This window comes from Schistocerca americana, chromosome 4 (assembly GCF_021461395.2).
Source record: "Schistocerca americana isolate TAMUIC-IGC-003095 chromosome 4, iqSchAmer2.1, whole genome shotgun sequence".
In the NCBI taxonomy this organism is placed as follows: domain Eukaryota; kingdom Metazoa; phylum Arthropoda; class Insecta; order Orthoptera; family Acrididae; genus Schistocerca; species Schistocerca americana.
The window spans coordinates 496,417,581-496,429,877 of NC_060122.1; the positions used below are offsets into that span (position 1 = coordinate 496,417,581).

General features: G+C 42.7%; 1 protein-coding gene across 1 annotated transcript in view; it reads left to right on the forward strand.

Annotated features, from left to right (window-relative positions):
• LOC124612764 (kynurenine 3-monooxygenase-like) overlaps nt 1-12,297 on the forward strand; it is a 171,728-nt gene that overhangs the window by 39,010 nt on the left and 120,421 nt on the right. Inside the window, exon 4 of the mRNA XM_047141158.1 lies at nt 6,936-6,984. Within this exon, the coding sequence (XP_046997114.1) occupies nt 6,936-6,984 (49 nt within the window). The remainder of the gene's footprint in view (nt 1-6,935; nt 6,985-12,297) is intronic.

Consider the following 12,297-nt stretch of genomic DNA (forward strand, 5'->3'; position numbering starts at 1 on the left):
GATTTGCACCAGGCGAACAGTCTACCCGACGGGAGGCCCTAGCCACACAGCATTTGCAATACTATCATTAACACATGACACAGTGTGGTGGAGGCTTCAACTTGTGAAACGAGTGTATGAACATCTTCGTCACATGATCCATCCACTACACACACACACTTTGTACGAGGGACCTTCATTAAGTAAAAGAACGCTTTTTTTTTCTCGGCCAGTTTCGGTTGAAAAAATGCATAATTTGCTATGGGACATCGTGGAACATTCCCACTTTAGCCCCTATAGTTTTATGAAGTTCCTACAGCTGGTGGCGCTATTCATAGCCTTCAGATGGCGTCTGTAACGGAAGTGCATTCCAAGCAGAGAGCTGGCGTTGAGTGTTCTTTGGCAGAAAATCAAAGCATCGTAGATATTGACGAGCGCTTGTAGTATGTGTACGGAGACTTATCAGTGAACAAAAGCTCGATGTGTGGTTGGGTGAGTCGTCTGTCATCATGGCATCAAGGTCACGCTAACTTGTTCCATCTCCCGCGTGGCGGCCGGCCGGACACTGCTGTGACTTGTGCAATGTTGGAACGTGCGGACACTCTCACTCGACGTGATAGACAGACCACAGACAAAAACCTCGTTGCACAACTAGACGTCTCTGTTGGTAGTGCTGACACGGTCGTTCACAAGCTCGGGGTACTTCAAGTGTATTGCGCTGCCCTCGAGAAATTGAAGAGACGACTTCACCTTGTCCGTACCCACAAAAATGCAAACGAGCTTCTCCTTCTCCATGGCAGAGTAATGCCACACCCAAGTTTCCGCATTCGAAAGGAGCTCACAAAACTTCGACGGACTTCCTAATCCACCCCACAGCCTGGATATCGCACCTTCCAATTTCCATCTGTTTGGCCCAATGAAGGACGCACTCTGCAGGAAGGTTGGTTATTGATGAAGCAAGATGTTATCTACGACGTCGAACAGTTGAGTGGTATCGTGCAGACAAATAGGCTCTCCCTATAAGGTGGCGTAAGGCCGTCACACTAAATGGAGAAATGCTGCGGAATGATATTGTGTTTTGGAATCCTGAATAAAACCTACTTGCTTTCAGAAAAAATGTGTGGCATTACTTACTGAACGCCCCTCGTACTTCGTAGCGTGACATTAAAAACTGTCACTTATACATCATATTACATTCTCAGATGTTGTTGTTGTGGTTTTCAGTCCTGAGACTGGTTTGATGCACCTCTCCATGCTACTCTATCCTGTGCAAGCTTCATCATCTCCCAATACGTACTGCAGCCTACATTCTTAAGAATCTGTTTAGTGTATTCATCTCTTGGTCTCCCTCTACGATTTTTACCCTCCACGCTGCCCTCCAATACTAAATTGGTGATCCCTTGATGCCTCAGAACATGTCCTACCAACCGATCCCTTCTTCTTGTCAAGTTGTGCCACAAACTCCTCTTCTCCCCAATCCTATTCAATACTTCCTCATTAGTTACGTGATCTACCCATCTAATCTTCAGCATTCTTCTGTAGCACCACATTTCAAAGGCTTCTATTCTCTTCTTGTCCAAACTATTTATCGTCCATGTTTCACTTCCACACATGGCTACACTCCATACAAATACTTTCAGAAACGACTTCCTGACATTTAAATCTGTACTCGATGTTAACAAATTTCTCTTCTTCAGAAACGCTTCCTTGCTATTGCCAGTCTACATTTTATATCCTCTCTACTTCGACCATCATCCGTTACTTTGCTCCCCAAATAGCAAAACTCCTTTACTACTTTGTCTCATTTCCTAATCTAATTCCCTCAGCATCGCCCGACTTAATTCGACTACATTCCATTATGCTCGTTTTGATTTTGTTGAAGTTCATCTTATATCCTCCATTCAAGACACTGTCCATTCCATTCAACTGCTCGTCCAAGTCCTTTGCTGTCTCTGACAGAATTACAATGTACGGCAAACCTTAAAGTTTTTATTTCTGCTCCATAGGTTTAATACCTACTCCGAATTTTTCTTTTGTTTCCTTTACTGCTTGCTCAATATACAGATTGAATAACATCGGGGATAGGCTACAACCCTGTCTCACTCCCTTCCCAACCACTGCTTCCCTTTTATGTCCCTCGACTCTTATAACTGCCATCTGGTTTCTGTACAAATTGTAAATAGCCTTTCGCTCCCTGTATTTTACCCCTGCCACCTTCAGAATTTGAAAGAGATTATTTCAGTCAACATTGTCAAAAGCTTCCTCCAAGTCTACAAATGCTAGAAACGTAGGTTTGCCTTTTCTTAATCTAGCTTCTAAGATAAGTCGTAGGGTCAGTATTGCCTAACGTGTTCCCATATTTCTACGGAATCCAAACTGATCTTCCCCGAGGTCGGCTTCTACCAGTTTTTCCATTCGTCTGTACAGAATTCGCTTTAGTATTTTGCAGCCCTGACTTATTAAACTGATAGTTCGGTAATTTTCCCATCTGTCAACGACTGCTTTCTTTGGAATTGTAATTATTATATTCTTCTTGAAGTCTGTGGGTAATTCGCCTGTCTCATACATTTTGCTCACCAGATGGTAGAGTTTTGTCAGGACTGGCTCTCCCAAGGTTGTCAGTAGTTCTAATGGAATGTTGTCTACTCCCGGGGCCTTGTTTCGACTTAGGTCTTTCAGTTCTCTATCAAATTCTTCACGCAATATCATATCTCCCATTTCATCTTCATCTACATCCTCTTCCATTTCCATAATATTGTCCTCAAGAACATCGCCCTTGTATAGTCCTTCTATATACTCCCTCCACCTTTTGTGCTTTCCCTTCTTTGCTTAGAACTGGGTTTCCATCTGAGCCCTTGAAGTTCATACAAGTGGTTCTCTTTTCTCCAAAGATCTCTTTAATTTTCCTGTAGGCAGTATCTATCTATCTTACCCCTAGTGAGGCAAGCCTCTACATCGTTACATTTGTCCTCTAGCCATCCCTGCTTAGCCATTTTGCACTTCCTGTCGATCTCATTTTTGAGACGTTTGTATTCCTTTTTGCCTGCTTCATTTACCGCATTTTTATATTTTCTCCTTTCATTAATTAAATTCAGTATTTATTCTGTCACCAAGGATTTCTACTAGCCCTCGTCTTTTTACCTACTTGATCCCCTGCTGCCTTCACCACTTCATCCCTCAAAGCTGTCCATTCTTCTTCTACTGTATTCCTTTCCCCCATTCTTGTCAATTGTTCCCTAATGCTCTTCCTGAAACTCTCTACAACCTCTGGTTCTTTCAGTTTATCCAGGTCCAATCTCCTCAAAATCCCACCTTTTTGCAGTTTCTTCAGTTTTAATCTACAGTTTATAACCAATAGATTGTGGTCAGAGTCCACATCTGACCCTGGAAATGTCTTACAATTTAAAACTTGGTTCCTAAATCTCTGTCTTACCATTATATAATCTATCTGAAACCTGTCAGTATCTCTAGGCTTCTTCCATGTATACAACCTTCTTTTATGATTCTTGAACCAAGTGTTAGCTATGATTAAGTTGTGCTCTGTGCAAAATTCTACCAGGCGGCTTCCTCTTTCATTTCTTAGCCCCAATCCATATTCACGTACTACGTTTCCTTCTCTTCCTTTTCCTACTATCGAATTCCAGTCACCCATGACTATTAAATTTTCGTCTCCCTTCACTATCTGAATAATTTCTTTTATCTCATCATACATTTCTTCAATTTCTTCGTCATCTGCAGAGCTAGTTGGCATATAGACTTGTACTACTGTTGTAGGCGTGGGCTTCGTGTTTATTTTGGCCACAATAAGGCGTTCATTATGTTGTTTGTAGTAGCTTACCCGAACTCCTATTTTTTATTGATTATTAAACCTATCCTGCATTACCCCTATTTGATTTTGTATTTATAACCCTGTACTCACCTGACCAAAAGCCTTGTTCCTCCTGCCACCGAACTTCGCTAATTCCCACTATATCTAACTTTAACCTGTCCATTTCCCTTTTTAAATTTTCTAATCTACCTGCCCGATTAAGGGATCTGACATTCCACGCTCCGATCCATAGAACGCCAGTTTTCTTTTTCCTGATAATGTCGTCCTCCTGAGTAGTCCCCGCCCGGAGATCCGAATGGGGGACTATTTTACCTCCGGAATATTTTACCCAAAAGGACGCCATCATCATTTATCCATACAGTAAAGCTGCATGCCCTCGGGAAAAATTACAGCCATAGTTTCCCCTTGCTTTCAGCCGTTCGCAGTACCAGCACAGCAAGGCCGTTTTGGTTAATATTACAAGGCCAGCTCAGTCAATCAAACAGACTGTTGCCCCTGCAACTACTGAAAAGGTTGCTGCCTCTCTTCAGGCCTGTCGATAGATACCCCTCCGTTGTGGTTGCACCTACGGTACGGCTATCTGTGTCGCTGAGGCACGCAAGCCTCCCCAGCAACGGCAAGGTCTATGGTTAATGGGGGGGGGGGGGGGAGGGGGGAAATTCTCAGATATCCTGCAGGGCTCTCCATAAATTCGCAAGAGCACGAGGGGGTTGTGATCTCTTCTGAACAGCACGTTACAAGGCATCCCAGATATGCTCAATAATTTTCATGTCTGGGGAGTTTGGTGACCAGTGTAAGTGTTTAAGCTCATAAGAGTGTTCCTGGAGCCACACTGTAGCAATTCTGGACGCGTGGGGTGTCGCATTGTCCTGCTGGAATTGCCCAAGTCCGTCGGAGTGCACGTGAATGAATGCAGGTGATCAGGAAGCTTACGTACGTGTCACCTGTCAGAGTTGTATCTAGACGTCTCAGGGGTCCCACATCACTCCAACTGCACACGTCCCACACCGTTACAGAGCCTGCACCAGCTCGAACAGTCCCCTGCTGACATGCAGGGTCCATGGATTCATGAGATTGTCTCCATACCCGTACACGTTTATCCGCTCGATACAACATGAAACGAGACTCGTTCGATCAGGCAACATGTTTCCAGTCATCAACAGTCCAATGTCGGTTTCACGGGGCCAGGCGAGGCGTAAAGCTTTGTGTCGTACAGTCACCTTCGTCTCCGAAAACCCATGTTGATGATGTTTCGTTGAATGGTTCGCACGCTGACACTTGTTGATGGCCCATCATTGAAATCTACTGCGGTTTGCTGAAGGGTTGCACTTCTGTCACGCCGAACGATTCTCTTCAGTCGTCGTTGGTATTGTTCTTGCAGGATCTTTTTCCTGCCGCAGCGGTGTCGGAGATTTGATGTTTTACCAGATTCCTGATATTCACGGTACACTCGTGAAATGCTCGTTTGGGAAAATCCCCACTTCATCGCTACCTCGGACATGCTGTGTCCCATCGCTCGTGTGCCGGCTATAATGCCACCTTTAAACTCGCTTAAATCTTGATAACCTGCCATTGTAGCAGCAGTAACCGATCCAACAACTGTGCCAGACATTGTTGTCTTATATAGGCGTTGCCGACCGTAGCGCCGTGTTTTCCCTGTTTACATATCTTTGTACTTGAATACGTATGCCTATACCAGTTTCTTTAGCGCTTCAGTGTAGTAGGTGGCTTTGTTCTTGAGGTTTTCGGTGTTCAACATCTAGGATATCAGCGCCATGCAAATACATCATCGACAAGTGAGCTTAACAAAGCTTATGAAACCTTCCGTATCGATTCGTTGAAACAACGCTAGTAGAGGTAGAATAAATAATTTTCAATGAAAGATCCAATAACAAAACAGAAGCCTTAAAACTGGGACTGGTTGGCCATAAAAAGAAAAAAGGACGAATAATAATCTAGACTCAAATCTCTGTCCGAACATCCTCTTTGAGGCTTATAGTTGATTCCTTTCTACTGATATATATCTCGATGGCCGGACAGTGACTTGAAACACTATGTTCCTCAACTGCACCACCTCGCTCGGTTTGTGCTTCCTGTATAATGACTTCATCGTAGACAAAGTATTAAACCCTAACCTTTCTTCCTTCTCCACGAGTTGGTTCGACGGATGGGAATATTAAGTTCTGTGGTACCCTTTGTGTTATTCTTTCATAAGCATAAGTATAAACACAGACATAATCGCAATAATTAGATGGAAATGGAAATGAGCGTTTGGCGTCAGTGGCCGGGAGGCCCCTCGCGGGGCAGGTCCGGCCGCCATATTGCAGGTCTTATTACATTCGGCGCCACATTGGGCGACCTGCACGCCGGATGGGGATGAAATGATGATGAACACAGCACAACACCCAGTCCCTGAGCGGAGAAAATCTCCGACCCAGCCGGGAATCGAACCCGGGCCCAGAGGACGGCAATCCGTCACGCTGACCACTCAGCTACTGGGGCGGACGATTAGATGAAAGATATGACTATCACACTTTGTAGGGGGACAGGCAATGTGCACGGAGCGCCTGGGACTTTCGAGCTGTTTTCGGTGAAATATTCCTGTTCTGCATAAACTTACCTCTTTGAAATAAGGGTACGTCGAAACACACTTCTCGTCTTTAGCTCTGAGGCGATGTGAACCACCTAACGAGTTACTGCATTCAGAGCATCTTAATTCACGATAATTATGCAAGGAGTGCTAAAAGTGTCTGTGTAATATGTCACTTTGTGTTTCATTGTATCTTTTACGTGTCACATCTGACATAGAAAAATGATATTGTGTTCGCTGGGGCACTGTTAATTTAGATCATGTTGCTCCACTGAATCTATTAATCAACGAACTAATTATTACATTCACCAGAGAATCAAGTAAAACCAATACGCGTGTAGCGTTTAATCTACAGGTCACGTCGTTGAATATCTCACTCTACAGTTATCTGAGTTCTTGCTACTGAAGAGTTTATTTGTTGTTTATTGAATTTTACATGATTCAGTCACGAGAATGTAATGTTTAACGAGAAATTAAATCTTTGCTTTTTCTTTAGTCTGTAACTGCTTTTTTTCACTTTGTTTTCTTTTGTTCCAGTGCATCTATTCCGTTGGGAGGAAGTATCTGAACGAAGTTCTGCTTTCAGGTAAGAATACTCATTTGAGACACATCTTCACAGTTTATTGTTTCAATTAGGTATTACAACACTGACGGACGAAAAAACGCAACACAAAAGAAGGAATTGTGCGACATAAACAAAAGTTGGTAGAAGCGTTTCTACATCCGAAAGACGATGTCTGTTTCTCGTCAGTCGCGTAAGAGTGCCACTAGTAGCGACACTATGAGGATGCAAATCCGGTTTGCATCAAGTACACGGTCGTGAGCGTTAGTTACACTTGAGATTGGACGTGGTGAGTTGATGTTAGTCAAAGACGCCATTGTCAACACCTCACTGAGTTTGGACGAGGTCGTATAATAGGGCTATGAGAAACTGGATGCACCTTGTGAGATATTACAGGAAGACTTGGTGGGAATGGACCCACCCTACGTGATTGCTGGTAGCCGTGGTGAGAAGACCGGGCTCCGAACGGTGACGTGGCACTACTGAGAGGGAACGCCGTGATGTTCGGCACGTAGCCCTGGAGCATCGTACCGCATCTGCAGTAGCAATTTAAGCAGCAGTTGGTACCACAATGACACAACGAACTGTTACGAATTGGTTACTTCAAGGACAGCTCAGAGTCAAAGGCCCTGTAGGGTGCATTCACTGACCCCAAACCACCGACATTTGCGACTTCAGCGGTGTCGAGCGAGAGCTCATGGGAGGACAGGGTGGAGGTATGTTGTGTTTTCTGATGAAAGCTCGTTCTGCTTCGGTGCCAGCGATGGCCGTGTGTTGGTTAGGAGGAAGCCAGCTGAGGGTCTGCAACCAACACACTGGATCTACACCTGGAGTTGACCGATCAAGTGCAACTGGCATGCAGTTGCATCCCAAAACTGACATTCGGCACCTGTACAAAACAGTGCATTCACGTTTGCATGTTTGCATTCAACACTAGCAGTTATATCGGTTATTAATGTATAGTACCAGTATTTCAAATTTGCAGTGGCTTATCTTGCACTCACTTCAACCTATGATCTCGCAATGTTAGCACTTAAATATATTCCCAAACAAACGTATTCCCGAAATTTCATTACAGTACGTTAATTCGTTTGCCCAGAACATCTGCTCTATGGTTTAAATATAGTCTTCTACTTTTCCTTATGGTGTAATGTTTCCCCGATTTTTGTTCGTACCATTCGTTTTCTTTTTAGGTGTGGTTCCACTTTCATTTTTCCCCTTTTACTTTCCTCAGCGTACTTTGGGAGTTGTCTTACCCTGAGCCTTGTTTTCGTCTGGAACAAGGGACTGATGACCCTGTAGTTTAGTCCCTTTATCCCTCAAACCAACAAACCAACAATTTTATTTTTTTGTTTTGCGATTTTTTCCGTCATTGTATATTACTGAAAGTACTTGTATCAAATACACTTATCAGAACTAAAGCTGAGAATTAGATACTAGCTTTTATTAACGGGGTCAGGGATTTTCTCTGCCTCGTGATGGATCGGTGTTGTGTGATGTCCTTAGGTTAGTTAGGTTTAAGTAGTTCTAAGTTCTAGGGGACTAATGACCATAGCTGTTAGGTCCCATAGTGCTCAGAGCCATTTGAACCATTTTATTAACGTCAAAGTCCTATCTTGAATAAGGGTTCGGAAATTTAATATCAAACTGTCATTTTTTGTACTTCCTCAGGAGACGTCAAAGCTTTTTGACACTTTTACCGTACCCTCCATTTTATAGATGAAGCAGACGTGACAATGTAAAATCACAAAATTTGTGCTATACGATAGTGTTAACGTCGGACTCCACAATATTGTGGATAGTGCTAACGTAAAAACTACTTTACTTGTATCATATAACCACCCTTATAATTGAGAACAATATTAACAGACTCATTCGCATATAGGGGAGAGGTGATCGATAATATCGCAAATAATTAATAGCACTGAAAAAGTTTTAATTAAAACTATCGACATAGAATATCTCATCATAATAACGCCCGCAGCAATGTAGCCCCTCAGGGAAATCAAACAGGATTCAACGCGGCTATTTTTTGTTTCTAAATTCTACTATATAAACCATGCGCGGGTATTGTTAGTTCTCTTGTCTTGTTTTCTGCGCTCTGAATGAGTCTACGTAGCTACGGCGTGTGATATAGTTGGCATTTCCGTGTGATACGCTACGGGAAGGATCAGGGCACTTCTGTTAAACTGCAAGAAATGTGACTATAGTTAATTTATACGGGACAGACTTACATTGAAACTTATACTGAAGTCTAGGTAGAACTTTGCCGTAGGGTCACGGACTAAGAATATCTGAGGAATTGTGTGCACGAGAGAAAGTAGCGATCCGTCTTAATCTCTATTACATGCCGAACTACCGATAGTAGGATCTGTGGACTACACGAAAGGACGTTAAATAGAAAATAAGAACAGAATTGGACACTTAGCTTTGTGAAAGTAAAAGCGTACGAAGTTTGAATGACTGTATCAAAGAACAGCAATTGACCATAGCGCTTGCTATAAGATCTTTGAGGGACGGACTATAAAAATCACGGACACTTTAGTTGCCGTAATTGCTGAGAGTAATTGTAAGATCAACCTTCCCTTTCCACCCTGATTTCCACAATAGCGTGTGTATTAGTCAACGATAATCATAGGCAAGGTACAAACTGTATCCCTGGATGACGGAAGGTTAGATTATGAAATATTACGAAGCATAAAACTGACTTAAAAGCTATTTAACATTTCATTTCCAATCGCACAGAAATAATACAAAATCAGAAAGAGTGCGGATAAGTAGTAACGTCGGAAGTAGGAAGCTGAAATAATAACTAAAATCCAAAGACGCTATTAACCGTCTTGTCTTCGGTAACGCAGCAACAAATGAAGAGTGATCGACTGTGCAAAAAGTCAACATTTATTATTATTATGAAATCCCGAAGTTTAGTCACCTTTACAGTGACGATGTTTGTGGCTGTTCCATCTGATGTGTAGATATAACAAAAAGTCGGGCATATACAGCAGATAACATCAATATCGTACGCCAGAGAAGTCGACGATAGCAGATCGACGGAGGGCGGCTGCAATCATTAATCTTCTATCAGCTGATATTTTTCATTTTGTATATCACTACTATGTAAAAGGGGCTGCGTGATGCAAATAAAAATTTATTTTTGAATGCTGCATTAATGACATAACACCAGTCTCCAGTTATCCTGATTTCAATTAACGTCTAACTAATTTTCCTTTAACTATAAGAAGTCATAGCTTTGTTTTAAGTTTAATTTTCAAAATGTGAAGTATTCTCTTTTTCGTGTAAACTAAGGTTCATTTTTAAATTTTTTATATGTTTGAATACAGATTGTGTTGTTATTGTCTATCTTACCAGGGACCTAGAAACGACAGAGAGGCTTAGTCCACACTGTAGCCCTTAGTGGTTCACAATCCCACAACAGGGTACAGCAGTCCACTCACCCCATCACCCCATCGCCGCCCCACACCAAATCCACCAGAGTTATTGTGCGGTTCGGGCCCCCCCCCCCTCAGGAACGTCTCACACCAGACGAGTGTAACCCCAAATGTTTGTAGAGTAATGATGGTGTACGCATTATGTGGAGACAGCGTTTGCGCAGCAATCGCCGACATAGTGTAACTGAGGTGGAATAAGGGGAACCAGCCCGCATTCTCCGAGTAAGATGGAAAACCGCCTTAAAAACCATCCACATGCTGGCCGGCACAACCGGACTTTGACACTAATCTGCTGGGTGAATTCGTGCTGGGGATCGGCATGCCTTCCCGCTCAGGAAGCAGTGCGTTAGACCATACGGCTAGCCGTGAATATAGATTACTTGCATTAGGTTATTAGTTGAGTTTCAGTAGTGAGTAAGATGGTTTGTCAGTATCCCACTTCCTATTTATTACTAACTAGCTGGAGCCAAAATACGGTGTACTAACTTGATGCATGGTAATTGAGTACCTCTTACACTGCAAAGGTACTATAAATATTATTGTAAATACTTAGCTTAAGGGTGAAAAACAATCACATAAATGTTTCATTAGTAATGTGAGCACTCTTGATTGTTCTGGGTCAAGCTATTATGTTCCTAAATTGTCATTTTCTGTATGTGGGACGCTAAAACAAATCTGCTGTATATTTATTCTTATTTCCTGTGAGTTTTTCATCCTGTAGACTTTTTTATACTCTGTATTAAGTTGCCGTAACTATTTTTTATCAGTACTATGGGGAACTGTGTTACTTTTACTCATGCCATGTTAATCAGAAACACCTACAACAATTGGAGTATTATATCTCCTTGGCTACAACTACAGCCATTCAAAGATGTTAAAATTAATGATATATGTTACCAGAAGTTTCAATAAGTTTTGGAGCAGAGCAATTTGCTTAAAAATTTACACAATGCTGTAACAAAAACTTGCACGGGCATACTTTATATTTTAATATATATAATATATAAACATTTTCTAATAAAGCAGAGAACATGGGTGTATGTCTGGGGTCTGCTCCCAAACCCTTGGACCGATGTCGACCAAATGTGGTACAGAAACAGCAAACCTCAGGAGTATCAGCGCTGTGGGTTTATAACCTCCAGCTCCAATAGGAGCAGAGATACGAGCAAAAACGCCCCTGTGTGTATAGTCTGCCCTGCATAAGTCATGTGTGGGAACAGCATTGCCCTGCCAATCTACCTTCATTGCAGGGCAGATTATATATTAGGGGTAAGAAACAATTTCTGGACCCTGGCATGTAGACTGTCTTGCATGATAGATCTGCTGTAATAGTGTCAGGCTGTTTTACTGAACTGCTTTGCATAGTGCCCTCTACGTCAGGGGCAAATAAATTATTTTCAAGCCCCTGATGTGTAGGCTGCTGTGAATGTGAGGTGTGCTGCAGGACTGTTATTGGCCTGCTTTATTAACTGTATTGCAGGAGCTACATGTTCCAATTATCAAGCCTGGGGACAGGTTGAGATGGATAAAAGAGTGGATGGACAGAGTGACGTGGAGGAGGAAATGGACAGAGAGAGAGGAGGAGGAGGAAATGCATAAGGCAAGTGGAAGGTGTAGATGGGCAGTGGGCAGGTGGAAAAGGAAGGGGTGTGGAGAAGGAGACAGATATCATCAGAGGAAAGGCATATATTGGAGAGAGGAGTTAAAGGAAATGGACAAAGAAAGGGAGGAAAGGAGATAAAGAGACAGAAAGAGTGGGGAGGAGGATATAGAGATGGGACGATGAGGCATACAGACGGAGGGAGGAAGAGGTGGGTACAGAGATGGGCATGAGGAGACGTGCAATATACCAGTCAAACACATACAGGGTGTTACAAAAAGATACGGC